The 17,266-nt window shown below is 34.6% G+C and overlaps 1 protein-coding gene and 1 non-coding gene across 3 annotated transcripts in view; both read right to left on the bottom strand.

The window, feature by feature from the left end:
• The window catches only part of LOC135140441 (GAS2-like protein pickled eggs), a 50,463-nt gene extending 49,204 nt beyond the window's left edge, over window positions 1-1,259 (bottom strand). Inside the window, exons 1-2 of one of the 2 annotated variants that reach the window (XM_064070986.1) lie at window positions 1,009-1,259; window positions 610-803 (exon numbers count right to left, since the gene is read on the bottom strand). In XM_064070986.1, the coding sequence (XP_063927056.1) occupies window positions 610-783 (174 nt within the window). In that variant the 5' untranslated portion in view covers window positions 784-803; window positions 1,009-1,259. Of the gene's footprint in view, window positions 1-609; window positions 809-1,008 lie in introns of both variants that reach the window. The other variant, XM_064070985.1, reaches the window with a different exon arrangement.
• Window positions 1,260-12,131: 10,872 nt separating this feature from the next.
• Window positions 12,132-12,284, bottom strand: LOC135140756 (U12 minor spliceosomal RNA). The gene has a single exon (XR_010282293.1). It is a non-coding gene; the product is annotated as a U12 minor spliceosomal RNA (small nuclear RNA).
• Between the last annotated feature and the right edge of the window lie 4,982 nt (window positions 12,285-17,266).

Here is a 17,266-nt window from a genome sequence, read left to right as displayed (position 1 = left end):
GATGACACAACAAACGGAGCAAACGATAACGAACACCCAGACCTGTCGAAACTGCGAAAAAAAAGCAGAAAAATCTACAAGCACGAAACAGTTACGTTATGATTCTGTCACGCTTACTTAATAGTTAGGACCTTTCAAACCTCCAACATAATAAATAAACTTTCACACATACGCCAAGTCAAAGGTAATCATCTGATCCCAAATCGCGACCGTTTAACTGCCCAGCAATCATCCAATTATCTCATTTCGTCTTAAACGCAGCCTTAATTGAGTAGATCAAGGATTCCTTAATTACCAACACACTCAATTTTATCCACTCGTAATGTCATCACTGCATAAATTTTACTGTGCACTTCGGCAATCACGACCCAACATCTGGGCCCAGCCACCAAGGTCCCCGTCAAGGTCCCAACCCTTGAACTTTCGTTTTCTAGAGAAACCAAATGACTAATTTCGGCCAAATATTTTCAGTCCGGCGAACAAGTCTTCAGCGGAAGCACACTCAGCGCATCGAAATAACGACAAGTACACTTAGGGCGGAGCTTAGGGCGGGGAAGCTACACAAGGGCGGCGCTTAGGGCGTCACGTGACCGTACTTCTGGCACTAACCTCGCACAGGGTGACTCCGGTCTCCAGCTTCTCCATGAAGTTGTCCACGTTGATGCCCAGGTGCGGGTACATGGTCTGGAGCCACTCGGCCAAGTCCTCTTTCATGGCCACCAGGTACTCCTCCCCGGACTTGAAGGGCCGGAAGGGCCGCGCTTCTAACAGGACCGTACTCATGGCGAATCGCGAGTGGGGTCCTGCACTGAACACACGGTTATATTACTCGAGATACCGTTTATCAGTACTTAGTCCCGATCGTATCGATTCCGAGAAAAAACACTCCAATACAAATAATAATAATAATATTCTGATCTGATTATTATTAAAAAAAAAATAATTTAGATAGACGCCACTAATAAAAATAATGATATGTTTTTTTGTTTTGGTTTGAAAAACTGGTACCTGTTTTCGGCGGAGCTCGGGGGCGGCGTTCAGGCGCTCGAGCCGGACTCGGGGTACGTACGCAGCGCTCGTGCAGGCAGCATTTCGCAACGGAACCCACCAGCGTTTCTAAGGCAACTGAATCTAACCTCCCATTGACAATGTGAAATAGTGCTGCCACCACCACGGCGGCGGAGCAGAAGAGCGAGGACTCGCGGTGGAAACTCACTTGTTAAAACAAACGGGACGTCGGGCGATTGTTTGTGGCATTGTGATGTCACCGGCGCTGCAGGCCGCAGTGGCGGCCGGGCCGGCGGCGCATCGGCGGGCGCAGGCAGGGGCGGCAAAGGGCAATCGATTGGGGTGGGGGGCGGCGCGTCGAGGGGGTTCGAAATTGGCGGGTGGCGGCACTGCAGTTGTCAGGAACATTTTTATCGTCTTTTTTTAAATTATTACTATTGATTTTTTCCCTGAGAGTATCTACTACTTTAAAATTGATTTGTTGTCACTTGTGACTTATCAATTTCGTCAGTAATTGTCGTACTTTTTTAATTTACTTGATAGATAATCTTGTGCACTTTTCTTTATCATTCTTCTCTTAATTGTTCATTAATCTTGCTTAATATGTCATTATTTTTTCGTTTCTTCTATTCTTCTAGAGACTGATCTTCGAAATGGTGTTTGACCATTGAAGAAATTTCGTTTGTTCTTTGGTCCTTTTACATTAAATTCTTCCAAGGAGATTCTAATCTTCTATATGATCTCTAATCAGAATTGAAAATTCGTTCCTGATTTCTACCTGGAGATAATTGCATTAAAAAATCGGCTTCAATGTTAATCCTTCTAATTTATTAATCATCAATTTCGTCAGCTTTGTCCTCCCTTCTACTTTCTTTGGTTATCTTTTATACACTTCTGAAATGTCATTGTGGATTGTTTCCCTAGAGTATCTACTACAAATTCTTTTATACTTTGAAATAATTTTTTTCTAACTTGTTAGTTATCAATTTCATCAGTAATTATCGTACTGGAGATAATTATGTACAACAAAAATCTACTTATAAATTAATTCTTTCTAATTTATTAATCATCATATTCATTAGTATTTGTCATACTCTTCTATTTTTTTTATTACCTTTTATACACTTCTGTTCCTTCTTCTCGTAATTGATCACAACTTTTGATTAACTATGTCGCAATTTTTATTTTCTCTGATCTTCCTTTAAACTTTAAACTTATCTTTTCTTCTTAATTTCTTCTAAGAATGTTTTTCTCTTGTAAATGATCTTCGTCTAGAACAGAAATTTTGTTTCTGATTTTTTTCCCTGAGAATATCTACTATCAAATTATTCTTCTAATTTATCAATCGTCAATTTCCTCAGCCATTTTCATAATTTTTTACTTCTTTGGATCATCTTTTACACCCTTCTTTTTCATTCTTCTTTTAATTGTTCATAGATTTTAGTTAATTTTGTTGTTCTTTTTTCATTTCTTTTGTTCTTCTAAATGATGTTCTTCTAAATGATCTTCTTCTAAACTTAATTTTCTTAGCAAGAACTAGCCCCGCCCACCCGCCCTCTTCTCATTTCAACGACTAATTTTATTTCTGTTCAGTATAAGATCATTAATTTCATTCAGGTCGTATAAAATCATTCACTAAAATTTTCGAAAATAGTTGAAAAATAGGCGAAAATGTCAAAAGTGCCAAAATCAGTCTTATCTTACAAAATACTAAGCCCGCCCACCCGCCCTTTATTTTCTTGGAAGGTATGTCATTTGCCAAAGTCAGTCTTATCTGAGCAAGTACTAGCCCCGCCCACCCGCCCTTTATTTTCTTGGAGGCTATGTCATGTGCCAAAATCAGTCTTATCTTAGCAAGTACTAGGCCCGCCCACCCACCCTCTTCGCATTCTAACGACTAATTTTATTTCTATTCAGTATAAGATCATTAATTTCATTCAGATTGCATAAAATCATCATCAGACTTTAAATTATTTTCGAAAAAATGGACGAAAATGTCAAAAGTACCAAAATCAGTTTTATCTTATCAAATGCTAGCCCCGCCCACCCGCCCTATTCTTATTCTAACGACTCATTTTATTTTTGTTCAATATGAGATCATTAATTTTATTCAGACTGCACAAACTCAATCACTGAAAAGGAGACAGGGTGGGTGGGCGGGGCTAATTATGTTCTTCTGTCGAGTGGAAATGGAAACTAATAGAATCCAGGATGTGAAAAAAAATAAAAAAATACCTATCCAGATTCTGGATAATTTTCGAAAATAGTTGAAAAATGGACGAAAATGTCAGAAGTGCCAAAATCAGTCTTATCTAAACAAGCACTAGCCCTGCCCACCCACCCTCTATTTTCTTGTAATATATGTTATCTGCCAAAATTAGTCTTGTCTGAGTAAGTACTAGCCCCGCCCACGCGCCCTTTTCTCAGTTTAACGACTAATTTTATTTCTATTCAATATAAGATCATTCATTTTACTGAGATCGGATAAAATCATTCAGTGAAAAGGTGACAGGGTGGGTGGGAGGGGCTAATTATATTTTTCTGTGTAGTGGGATTGGAAACTATTAGAATCTAGGAGTGAAAAAGTTAAAAAAGATCTGACCAGATTCTGGATTATTTTCGAAAATACGTAGTTGAACAATGGGCGAATATGTCAAAAGTGCCAAAATCAGTCTTATCTTAGCAAGTACTAGCCCCGCCCACCCGCCCTCTATTTTCTTGGAGGGTATGTTATTTGCAAAAATTAGTCTTGTCTTAGAAAGTACTAGCCCCGCCCATCCGCCCTCTTCTCATTCTAATGACTAATTTTATTTCTGTCCAGTATAAGATCATTAATTTCACTGAGATCGCATAAAGTCATTCACTGAAAAGGAGACATGGGTGGGTGGGCGGGGCTAATTATATTTTTCTGTCGAGTGGGAGTGGCAAATAATAGAATCTAGAATAAGAAAAAAAAATTAAAAAGACCTGACCAGACTCTGGATTATTTTTGAAAATGGTTGAAAAAAGGGCGAAAATGTCAAAAGTGCCAAAATCAGTCTTATCTTATCAAAGGCTAGCCCCGCCCACCCGCCCCCAATTTTCTTGGAAGGTATGTCATTTGCCAAAATCAGTCTTGTCTTAGAAAGTACTAGCCCCGCCCACCCGCCTTTTTCTCATTCTAACGTTTAATTTTATTTCTGTTCAATATAAATTCATTAATTTCACTCAGATCGGATAAAATCAATCACTGAAAAAAAGACAGGGTGGGTGGGCGGGGCTAATTATATTCTTGTGTTGAGTGGAAGTGGAAACTAATAGAATCCAGGATTAAAAAAATTATAAAAAAAGACTTGACCAGACTGGATTATTTTCGAAAATTGTTGAAAAATGGATGAAAATGTCAAAAGTGCCAACATCCGTTTTATCTTAATAAATGCTAGCCCCGCCCACCCGCCCTCTATTTTCTTGGAGGGTATGTTATTTGCAAAAATTAGTCTTGTCTTAGAAAGTACTAGCCCCGCCCATCCGCCCTTTTCTCATTCTAATGACTAATTTTATTTCTGTCCAGTATAAGATCATTAATTTCACTGAGATCGCATAAAGTCATTCACTGAAAAGGAGAGATGGGTGGGTGGGCGGGGCTAATTATATTTTTCTGTCGAGTGGGAGTGGCAAATAATAGAATCTAGAATAAGAAAAAAAAAATTAAAAAGACCTGACCAGACTCTGGATTATTTTTGAAAATGGTTGAAAAAAGGGCGAAAATGTCAAAAGTGCCAAAATCAGTCTTATCTTATCAAAGGCTAGCCCCGCCCACCCGCCCCCAATTTTCTTGGAAGGTATGTCATTTGCCAAAATCAGTCTTGTCTTAGAAAGTACTAGCCCCGCCCACCCGCCTTTTTCTCATTCTAACGTTTAATTTTATTTCTGTTCAATATAAATTCATTAATTTCACTCAGATCGGATAAAATCAATCACTGAAAAAAAGACAGGGTGGGTGGGCGGGGCTAATTATATTGTTGTGTTGAGTGGAAGTGGAAACTAATAGAATCCAGGATTAAAAAAATTATAAAAAAAGACTTGACCAGACTGGATTATTTTCGAAAATTGTTGAAAAATGGATGAAAATGTCAAAAGTGCCAACATCCGTTTTATCTTAATAAATGCTAGCCCCGCCCACCCGCCCTCTATTTTCTTGGAGGGTATGTTATTTGCAAAAATTAGTCTTGTCTTAGAAAGTACTAGCCCCGCCCATCCGCTCTTTTCTCATTCTAATGACTAATTTTATTTCTGTCCAGTATAAGATCATTAATTTCACTGAGATCGCATAAAGTCATTCACTGAAAAGGAGAGATGGGTGGGTGGGCGGGGCTAATTATATTTTTCTGTCGAGTGGGAGTGGCAAATAATAGAATCTAGAATAAGAAAAAAAAAATTAAAAAGACCTGACCAGACTCTGGATTATTTTTGAAAATGGTTGAAAAAAGGGCGAAAATGTCAAAAGTGCCAAAATCAGTCTTATCTTATCAAAGGCTAGCCCCGCCCACCCGCCCCCAATTTTCTTGGAAGGTATGTCATTTGCCAAAATCAGTCTTGTCTTAGAAAGTACTAGCCCCGCCCACCCGCCTTTTTCTCATTCTAACGTTTAATTTTATTTCTGTTCAATATAAATTCATTAATTTCACTCAGATCGGATAAAATCAATCACTGAAAAAAAGACAGGGTGGGTGGGCGGGGCTAATTATATTCTTGTGTTGAGTGGAAGTGGAAACTAATAGAATCCAGGATTAAAAAAATTATAAAAAAAGACTTGACCAGACTGGATTATTTTCGAAAATTGTTGAAAAATGGATGAAAATGTCAAAAGTGCCAACATCCGTTTTATCTTAATAAATGCTAGCCCCGCCCACCCGCCCTCTATTTTCTTGGAGGGTATGTTATTTGCAAAAATTAGTCTTGTCTTAGAAAGTACTGGCCCCGCCCATCCGCCCTTTTCTCATTCTAATGACTAATTTTATTTCTGTCCAGTATAAGATCATTAATTTCACTGAGATCGCATAAAGTCATTCACTGAAAAGGAGAGATGGGTGGGTGGGCGGGGCTAATTATATTTTTCTGTCGAGTGGGAGTGGCAAATAATAGAATCTAGAATAAGAAAAAAAAAATTAAAAAGACCTGACCAGACTCTGGATTATTTTTGAAAATGGTTGAAAAAAGGGCGAAAATGTCAAAAGTGCCAAAATCAGTCTTATCTTATCAAAGGCTAGCCCCGCCCACCCGCCCCCAATTTTCTTGGAAGGTATGTCATTTGCCAAAATCAGTCTTGTCTTAGAAAGTACTAGCCCCGCCCACCCGCCTTTTTCTCATTCCAACGTTTAATTTTATTTCTGTTCAATATAAATTCATTAATTTCACTCAGATCGGATAAAATCAATCACTGAAAAAAAGACAGGGTGGGTAGGCGGGGCTAATTATATTCTTGTGTTGAGTGGAAGTGGAAACTAATAGAATCCAGGATTAAAAAAAATATAAAAAAAGACTTGACCAGACTGGATTATTTTCGAAAATTGTTGAAAAATGGACGAAAATGTCAAAAGTGCCAAAATCAGTTTTATCTTATCAAATACTAGCCCCGCCCCCCCACCCTTTATTTTCTTGAAAGGTATTTGATTTGCCAAAATCAGTCTTACCTTAGTAAGAACTAGCCCCGCCCACCAGCTCTATTCTTATTCAAACCACTAATTTTATTTCTGTTCAGTATATGATCATTAATTTCATTCAGATTGCATAAAATCGATCAATGAAAAGGAGACAGGGTGGGTGGGCGGGGCTAATAATGTTCTTGTGTCGAGCCGGAGTGGAAACTAATAGAATCTAGGATGTGAAAAAAATAAAAAAAGTCCTGACCAGACTCTGGATTATTTTCGAAAATAGTTGAATACTGGACGAAAATGCCAAAAGTGCCAAAATCAGTCTTATCTTAACAAGTACTAGCCCCGCCCATCCCCCCCTATTCTCATTCTAACGGGTAATTTTATTTCTTTTCAGTATATGATCATTAATTTTAATCAGATCGAATAAAATCGATCAATGAAAAGGAGACAGGATGGGTAGGCGGGGCTAATTATGTCCTTCTGTCGAGTGGGAGTGGAAACTAACAGAATCCAGAATTTAAAAAACAATAAAAAAAGACTTGACCAGACTTTGGATTATTTTCGAAAATGGTTGAAAAATGGGCGAAAATGTCAAAAGTGCCAAAATCAGTCTTATCTTATCAAAGGCTAGCCCCGCCCACCCGCCCTCTGGTTTCTTGGAAGGTATGTCATTTGCCAAAATCAGTCTTGTCTTAGAAAGTACTAGCCCCGCCCACCCGCCTTTTTCTCATTCTAACGACTAATTTTATTTCTGTTCAGTATAAAATCATTAATTTCACTCAGATCGGATAAAATCAATCACTATTTTTTTTTTCTTCTTAATGTCTTCTAAGAATGTTCTAATCTTCTAAAAAATCTTCATCTGGAACCGAAAATTCGTTCCTGATTTTTTTCCCTGAGAATATCTACTATCAAATTATTCTATACATTGAAATTAACTTCTTCTAACTTATCAATCATCAATTTCGTCAGCGATTTTCGTAATTTTTTACTTCTTTGAATCATCTTTTACACCCTTCTTTTAATTTTTTGCAGTTTTTACTTAACTGTGTCATAATTTTTATTTCTTCTGTTCTTTTAAACGAACTATATATTCTGCCTTCGTTTTCTCATCAAAACTAATTCTATACTTCCCATTTTGCCATTTTTGTTCCTTTATTTTTTTTTCTTCTTAATGTCTTCTAAGAATGTTCTAATCTTCTAAAAGATCTTCATCTAGAACAGAAATTTCGTTCCTGATTTTTTTCCCTGAAAATATCTAGTATCAAATTATTCTATACTTTGAAATTAACTCCTTCTAACTTATCAATCATCAATTTCGTCAGCGATTTTCGTAATTTTTTACTTCCTTGAATCATCTTTTACACTCTTCTTTTTCATTCTTCTTTTAATTCTTTGCAATTTTTACTTAACTGTGTCATGATTTTTATTTCTTCTGTTCTTTTAAACGAACTATATATTCTGCCTTCGTTTTCTCATCAAAACTAATTCTAATCTTCACATTTTGCCATTTTTGTTCCTTTATTTTTTTTTCTTCTTAATGTCTTCTAAGAATGTTCTAATCTTCTAAAAGATCTTCATCTAGAACAGAAATTTCATTCCTGATTTTTTCCCTGAGAATATCTACTATCAAATTATTCTATTCTTTGAAATTAACTTCTTCTAACGTATCAATCATCAATTTCGTCAGCGATTTTCGTATTTTTTTTCTTCTTTGGATCATCTTTTACATTCTTCTCTTAATTTTTCATAAGTTTTACTTAATTTTGTTATTCTTTTTTCATTTTTTCTGTTCTTCTAAATGATCTTCTAAACATTCTTATCTTAGCAAGAACTAGCCCCTCCCTATTCCTATTCTAACGACAAATTTTATTTCTGTTAGGAGAAAGAGACAGAGTGGGTGGGCGGGGCTAATTATGTCCTTCTGTCGAGTGGGAGTGGAAACTAATAAAATCTAGGATGTGAAAAAAAAAATCGCTAATCGCATTTTTTTTATATTATATATTTGCTCTAAAATGTATTTCTTAATTCATGTACTTGACCAAACTCTGGATAATTTTCGAAAATAGTTGAAAAATGGGCGAAAATGTCAAAAGTGCCAAAATCAGTCTAATCTTATCAAATACTAGCCCGCCCACCCACCCTCTATTTTCTTGGAAGGTATGTCATTTGCCAAAGTCTGTCTTGTCTTAGCAAGTACTAGCCCCGCCCAATCGCCCTTTTCTCATTCTAACTACTAATTTTATTTCTGTTCAGTATAAGATCATTAATTTCATTCAGATTGCATTGAATCAATCACTGAAAAGGAGACAGGGTGGGTGGGCGGGGCTAATTATATCCTTGTATCGAGTGGGAGTGGAAACCAATAGAATCTAGGATGTGAAAAAAATAAAAAAACACCTGACCAGACTCTGGATAATTTTCGAAAATAGTCGAAAAATGGACGAAAATGTCAAAAGTGTTAAAATCAGTTTTATCTTATCAAATACCAGCCCCGCCCACCCGCCCTCTATTTTCTTGCAATGTATGTTATCTGCCAAAATTAGTCTGATCTGAGTAAGTACTAGCCCCGCCCACCAACCCTATTCTCAATCTAACGGCTGATTTTATTTCTTTTCAGTATATGATCATTAATTTTATACAGATCTAATAAAATCGATCAATGAAAAGGAGACAGGGTGGGTGGGCGGAGCTAATTATTTTCTTCTGTCGAGGGGAAATGGAAACTAATAGAATCTAGGATGTGAAAAAAATAAAAAAAGACCTGACCAGACCCTGGATTATTTTCGAAAATGGTTGAAAAATGAACGAAAATGTGAAAAGTGCCAAAATCAATCTAATCTTATCAAATACTAGCCCCGCCCACCCACCCTCTATTTTCTTGGAAGGTATGTCATCTGCCAAAGTCAGTCTTGTCTTAGTAAGAACTAGCCCCGCCCACCCGCCCTATTCTTATTTAAACGACTAATTTTATTTCTGTTTAATATATGATCATTAATTTTATACAAATGGAATAAAATCGATCAATGAAAAGGAGACAGGGTGGGTGGGCGGGGCTAATTATGTCATTTTGTTGAGTGGGTGTGGAAACTATTAGAATCCAGGATTTAAAAAAAAATAAAAAAAATTTGACCAGACTCTGGATTATTTTCGAAAATTGTTGAAAAATGGACGAAAATGTCAAAATTGCCAAAATCAGTCTTATCTTAACAAGTGCTAGCCCCGCCCACCCACCCTCTATTTTCTTGCAATGTATGTCATCTGCCAAAATCAGTCTTACCTTAATAAGCACTAGCCCCGCCCACCCGCCCTATTCTTATTCTGACGACTAACTTTATTCCTGTTCAGTATATGATCATTAATTTTAATCAGATCGAATAAAATCGATCGATGAAAAGGAGACAGGGTGGGTGGGCGGGGCTAATTATATCATTGTGTCGAATGGAAATGTGAGAAAAATAAAAAAAGACCTGACCAGACTGGATTATTTTCGAAAATAGTTGAAAAATTGACGAAAATGTCAAAAGTCTTATTTTAACAAACACCAACCCCGCCCACCCGCCCTTTTTTCATTCTTACGACTGTGGATAAAATCAATCACTGAAAAGGAGACAGGGTGGGTGGGCGGGGCTATTTATATTCTTGTGTCGAGTGGGGGTGGAACAGGACCTAAGATGTCAAAAAAAATATTATTATTAAAGTATCAATTTTGTAATCGGGCACCAGTTTTCCAAAATTTCTGTAAAATTTACAACCCAGCACGATTTGAATGTTTTCAAACTTTTCCTATTTTTGTATAAATGCATCACGCGTATCTTTCTTGTTTAAATATTTGCTTCTTGACAAGTTTGAGTTTGATTAAGAGCTAATCGAATTCTCCGGATATCTGCCTCTCCTTGGTTAATATTTATTTTAATTTTAGATTTCCCGGCGTTTTTTTTTTCTTGTATTTGTTTCTCGATTAATCGCTAAAATAGGATTTATTGCGTTGAAACTCAATATTGGACGTAACTTTTTTAATTACTGTTTAATGGTAGTATTGTTTGCCGAACCCGCAAGAACGTACAGTGTCCATTAAATTTAGCCACCGCAAACAAAAGTAATACTTATTTTTACTTCCGAACGTAATAAGTAGTGAGTAATAAGTATCTCCAAAGAATTTAGTTTATCTAGCGTTATTTCGTAAGCGCGGGAAATATCACTGACGAAGTTAACGAATATTATTAGAACTGGGGTGAATCCTGGCGGGACTCCAGTCTTAACATTTAACCAGCCATAAATCAAACAATTTCTTGGTACTGATTGATGCACTAAGCACTAAGCACATTCTCGTCCAAAAAAGGTCAAAAGTTATAAAACCCGTGTCACTTTTAACATCCTGCATGCAAAATAACAATACACCGACTAGTAGGCCGCATAATTACGAACTCTGTTATAAAATTCTGCAGGTGCTCGTTCCCACCGCACTATAATATTCATAATTGCATAACGATCCTAATGATAGAGGTAAAAGTTAAAAGCGAATTGATTTTTTCTTCGGTTGAAGTAAAAAATCCCACATACTTCCAAACAGGAATTACAAACAGATAAGTCTTAACTGCTGTTAAGCACACAGTTTTTTTAATCTGGAACCAACGTCAAATATTAGCGAACAAATATTCTTATCGTTTGAACCGAAAGAATTACGAAAGTGAGAAAAATTTTACTAATAAGATGGCTCCGGCTTTCCTTCCGTGACATGCAGACATCACTTTAATCTCGCTTTTAATTAAATCGCGTCGTAAAAATTCCATTTTTCGTACAATTTCCTGTTTGTAAAAACGTGGATTTTATGGTGGTTACGCCACTGCGATTAATCATTTGAGTGTAATTTCGTGAGATAAGTAAGCCTTACAATGGTTCAAAATGGCGTTTATTTATTAATTAATTATTATTAATTAGATGGGTTGGTTGGGTAACATTTTCAGGCCTAAATGGTAAACATTTACTTAAGTGTTTACACCGTGTTGCTTAATCCTGAACCCGGTTCACAGTGAAGAAACTAATTTCTAATTTAATTTTCAGGTTATACGGATTAATTTTCAACAAAATTAGACTGGATTTTGACCCCGCTGGAATTAAATTCGGTTTTAGGTTAACCCGTCACCACCTGATAAGATTGTATTTCAATCCTCCATTGTTTTAATCGCGACCTTCAAAGGCCACGGAGCTGGAGTGTGACGACGAATTCGATTAATCTCGCCATTACCAACCTGCTATTTATTCTGCTCGTTCATACATATTAATCCGACCATTTTCCGTAACCGGACAAGACTTATCTGCCTACCACTCGCTCCAAATCCATCTTCCAACGATTTCCGCATAAATTACCATAAAAATCGAGTGCACACAAGTATAATACGTGGTCGTCAAGGTCTGCACCTTGTTTACGTTTGTTGGGACAAAGGCGCTGGGTTCAGCTGGTACGGTTTGTTTGGGTTGGATTAGGGGGCAGATCGCTTCACCAGGACCGCTGCAAAAGTAGGCGGCTGTCCACAGGACGACCTTGGCCCTTTCAAAAATTCGAGGCTAGGAAAGCTAGCATGGAAGCCAAGCGTTACCAAGGCTCGTATATTTTCCTTACTCATTAGTTTAAGGCACGAAGGTACGTCCCCGAATTGGGTGGTTTTGTGGTCCGGGAAACTTAATATGGGTGTGATTGGTAAAGAGCAGCGCCATCTCGTGGGGTTGTGGTTTGTAGCGGTTTGGTTGGGTTTAATTTCACTGGCGCCACCTATGCGCAAAATACGTAAGCGTGTATAATTTACTGTGGGTGAACTAGGTTGTGGTGTTACAGAGGTCGCTGACGCTCTATGTTTTATTATTCATTTGTCAAAGTGACACTGAAATACAATGCGATTAAGTTTGTTTATAATGGGGCTTCCGTATTGTGTTTAGATTATTTATAGTTAACTAAGTGTCGCTTCTAAACTGAATTGCTAATTATTCGGTTATTTATAGTAATTGTAGTTTAGGTGTATAATGTGTTGCCTACCTCACAATATGACGCGCTGCTATTTTCCAAGCACTGGCTTTAAATTGCAGCTTTATCACATTCGCTTGACACAAAACATACTAAAATTGCGCTTCTTTAGTTATTTTAATTTGATAATGAAGATTGTGGTTTCATCCAGAATTCTACTTACCTTTCGTCTATGGTTTTGGATCCTAATGACACCGTTGACATGTACTAACTTGATTTAGCAGTTTTAAATTCGCGCTAAAATGGTGACCGGTCTTTTGGTGTCAGTTTTCGTTATTTTTGGGTTTTAGTGTGTTATTTGTCGTTATTGAGGTAAGAATTTAACTTAAATTAGTCGTTTATGTAACAATTTAGTGTTAGCGTTGATTTGTAGTTTACAAGTATCCGAAAACGAAAACTTTTTGACTCAGAGTTGGCTTTCACTGGCGCTTACTTTGATTTGTGGATGGTGAGGAACCTAGCGTGATGCCTAACTCACGTGACTGATCATTTATCCAGGTCAACTCAGGTCAGGTCTTATCAAGTCAGTTAAGTGCGGTCAAGTTAGGTTAAAGCATGTCAAGAGAGGTTAAGTCAGGTCAGATCAGGCCACTAGCCCCACCCACCCGCCCTCTATTTTTTTGGAAGGTATGCCATTTGCCAAAATCAGTCATATCTTAGCAAATAGTAAACCCGCCCACCCACCCTCTGTTTTCTTCGAGGATATGTCATCTGCCAAAATCAGTCTCATCTTAGTGACTTCTAGCCCCGCCCACCCACCCTCTATTTTCTTGGAGGGTATGTTATCTGCCAAAATTAGTCTTATCTTAGCAAGTACTAACCCCTCCCACCCGCCCTCTTCTCATTCTAACTACTACTTTTATTTCTTTTCAGTATAAGATCATTAATTTTATTCAAATCGGATAAAATCCTTCACGAAAAAGGAGACAGGGTGGGTGGGCGGGGCTAATTATGTTCTTGTGTGGAGCGGGAGTGGAAACTAATAGAATCTAGGATGTGAAAAAAATAAAAAAAGGTCTGACCAGACTCTGGATTATTTTCGAAAATAGTTGAAAAACGGACGAAAATGTCAAAAGTGCCAAAATCAGTCTTATCTCAGCAAATGCTAGCCCCGCCCACCCGCCCTCTATTTTCTTGGACGAAATGCCATCTGCCAAAATTAGTCTTGTCTTAGCAAGTACTAGCCCCGCCCACCCGCCTTTTTCTTAGTCTAACGATTAATTTTATTTCTTTTCAGTATAGGATCATTAATTTCATTCAAATCGGATAAAATCCATCAATGAAAAGGAGACAGGGTGGGTGGGCGGGGCTAATTATGTCCTTCTGTCAAGTGGGAGTGGAAACTAATAGAATCTAGGATGTGAAAAAAATAGGAAAAGACCTGACCAGACTCTGGATAATTTTCGAAAATAGTTGAAAAATGGGCGCAAATATGAAAAGGGCCAAAATCAGTCTTATCTTAGTAAGTACTAGCCCCGCCCACCCGCCCTTTGTTTTCTTGGAAGTTAAGTCATTTGCCAAAATCAGTCTTAATTTACCAAGTACTAGCCCCGCCCACCCGCTCTCTTCTCATTCTAAAGACTAATTTTATTTCTCTTCAGTATAAGATTATTAATTTCTCGAATTAAAAAAATTGAAAAATTCAAAAACAAAATAAAAAAAGAATAAATACAAAATGAAAACTTCGAAAAATCTAAAAATTGAAAAAATAAACAATTTATTATTTTCAATTTTACCTAATTATTCAAATTTTTCGCTTCTTCAGTTTTGCGTTTTTTCCATTTTTCTTTTTTTTTTTTGCTTCGATTTTTAATTTTTCAATTTTTCGCTTTTTCAATTTTTGATTTTCAATTTTTTCCTTTTTTACTTTTTCATTTCTTCACATTTCCGATTTGTGATTTTTAGTTTCGGTTTTTCAATTTCTTTGTTTTTACAATTTTTCGGTTTTTCAGTGTTTTGGGTTAATTGTAATTTTTCTTTTATTCCGATTTTTCAACTTTTGCATTTTTTAGTTTTTCATTTCTTCATTTTTGTTTGAATTTTTTTCTTAGTTTTCATTTTAAATACGTGATAACAGTAATTTTTCAAATTTTTCGCTTTTTCAACTTTTTCCATTATTGTACTTTTTCGTTTATTCGAGTTTTCCAACTTCTGATTTTTCAGTGTTACAGTTTTCCAAATTCACAATTTTGACGATTCTATAATTTTTCAGTTTCACTATTTTTGTGTTTTCCAATTTTTCGATACATTAACTTTTTTCGATTTGTAAGTTTCTCAGTTTTTATGTTTTTAATGTTTGGATTTACAATTCTTCGATATTCCAATTTTTTCCGATATTTTAGTTTTTCGACTTTTAATTTTTCGATTTTCAACTTCTCGAATCAAACAAATGGAAAAATTGTAAAATTGTAAAATTGAAAAATAAAAAAAAATGGAAATCTAGAAGAGAAACTTAAAAATCGAAAAAACGAAATATTGAAATTATTTTGGCTTTTGAATTTTAATTTTTCAAATTAATTGTTTCTTCAATTATGCGATTTTTCAATTTTTTGTGTTTTCAACTTCTCGAATCAAAAAAATTGAAAAATTCCAAAAACAAAATAAAAAATAGAATAAGTACAAAATGAAAAGTTCGAAAATTCTAAAAAGAGGAAATCAAGAATTTGAAAAATTGAAGAATCGAAAAATTTAAAAATAGAAAGATTCAATAACTTAAAAATCGAAAAAACGAAATCTAAAATCGAAAATTGAAAAATTGAAAAATCGAAAGAGTCATTGAACTATAAAGGAAAGACAAAAGAAGAAATTGCTAGATCAAATGGAGGAAATAAAAATTAAAAAATTGAAAAAATGAAAAATAAAAACATTTAAAATACGAAAAATAAAAATCAAGAACTTGGAAAATTGATGAGATGAAAAATCGAAAAATGGAAATCAAAAATTTCAAAAATTGGAGAATCGTAAAATTTTAAAATAGAAAGATTGAGTCAGTTAAAAATCGAAAAAACGAAATATTGTAATATCGAAACATTGAAAAATCGAATAATTGAAAAAATAAACAGTTACCATTTTCAAATTTAATTGTTTAAATTTTTCGATTTTTTCAATTTTTCGCTTTATTAATTTTTTTTTTCGTTTCTTCAAATTTTTATTTTCAATTTTCCGCTCATTTCTTAACATTCTCTAGTTGAGATTTTTCGTTTCGGTTTTTCATCTTTTTTGTTTTTATAATTTTACAGTTCTTCAGTGTTTTGATTGTATTTTAATTTTTCCGTTTTTCAATGTGAAAATTTTTGATTGGCAATTTTTCGATTTTCTAGCTTATGGGTTTTTGAATTTTTCGTTTTTTCAATTTTAGATTTTTCAGTTTCTCGATTTTTCTGTTTTTCGTTTCTTCATTATTGTTTGCAATTTTTTTTTTTAGTTTTCATTTCAAATATGTATTAACAGTAATTTTTCAAATTTTTCGCTTTTTCAATTTTACGATTTCTGAATTTTTCCATTATTGTATTTTAAAACTTTTTCAGTTATTCGATTTTTCAATCTTCTGATCTTTCAGTGTTACAGTTTTCCGAATTTACAATTTTGACGATTCTATTATTTTTCAATTTTCCAATTTTTTCCGATATTTCATTTTTTCGACTTTTAATTTTTCGATTTTCAACTTCTCGAATCAAACAAATGGAAAAATTGTAAAATTGAAAAATAAAAAACTGGAAATCAAGAACCTGAAAATTTGAAGAAACGAAAAATTGTAAACAGAAAGATTAAAAATTGAGAAACTTAAAAATCCAAAAAACGAAATATTGAAATTATTTTGGTTTTTTGAATTTTAATATTTTTAATTTTTTGTTTCCTCAATTATGCGATTTTTCAACTTTATTTTTAATTTTTTTTGTTTCTCCAATTCTTAGATTTTGTGTTATTGATTTAAAATTTTTTGAGTTTTCTTTCTTAATTTTTCAATTTTTCGCTTTTATAATTTTTCATTTCTTCAAATTTTCGATTTGTAATTTTTCGTTTCGGTGTTTTATATTCTCAGTTTTTCAATTTTTCTAGTTTTCATTTTAAATATGTAATAATTGTAATTTTTAAAATTTTTGGTTTCTTCAGTTCTTCGATATGCAGTTTTTCGATTTTATCAATTTTTTCCGATTTTTTAATTTTTCGATTTTTCAACTTCTCGAATAAAAAAAATTGAAAAATTCCAAAAACAAAATAAAAGATCGAATAACTACAAAATGAAAACTTTGAAAATTCTCTGGAAATCAAGAATTTGAAAAATTGAAGATTGAAAATTTGAAAAATTATAAAATTGAAAGAGTCATTGAAATATAAAGGAAAGAAAAAGAAGAAATCGCTGTACAAAATGGAGAAAATGAAAATCAAATAATTGAAAAAATAAAAATAAAAATTTAAAAATTAAGAACTGTCAAACTGAAAAACCGAAAAATTATACTATCGGGACATTGAAAAATCGAAAAAATGTTCAGGTTTTCAGTGTTTTGATTTTATTGTAATTTTTCTTGTTTCAATGTGAAAATCTTCAATTTTTGTATTTTTAAATTTTTCAAATTTTTCACATTTTCAGTTTTACGAT

This window comes from Zophobas morio, unplaced genomic scaffold (genome assembly GCF_036711695.1).
Source record: "Zophobas morio isolate AGI-343-1 ecotype UQ-CSIRO unplaced genomic scaffold, CSIRO_AGI_Zmor_V1 ptg000040l, whole genome shotgun sequence".
Lineage (NCBI taxonomy): Eukaryota > Metazoa > Arthropoda > Insecta > Coleoptera > Tenebrionidae > Zophobas > Zophobas morio.
The sequence above is the reverse complement of the archived record's forward strand: the minus strand, read 5'-3'. Positions and strand labels throughout refer to the sequence as shown.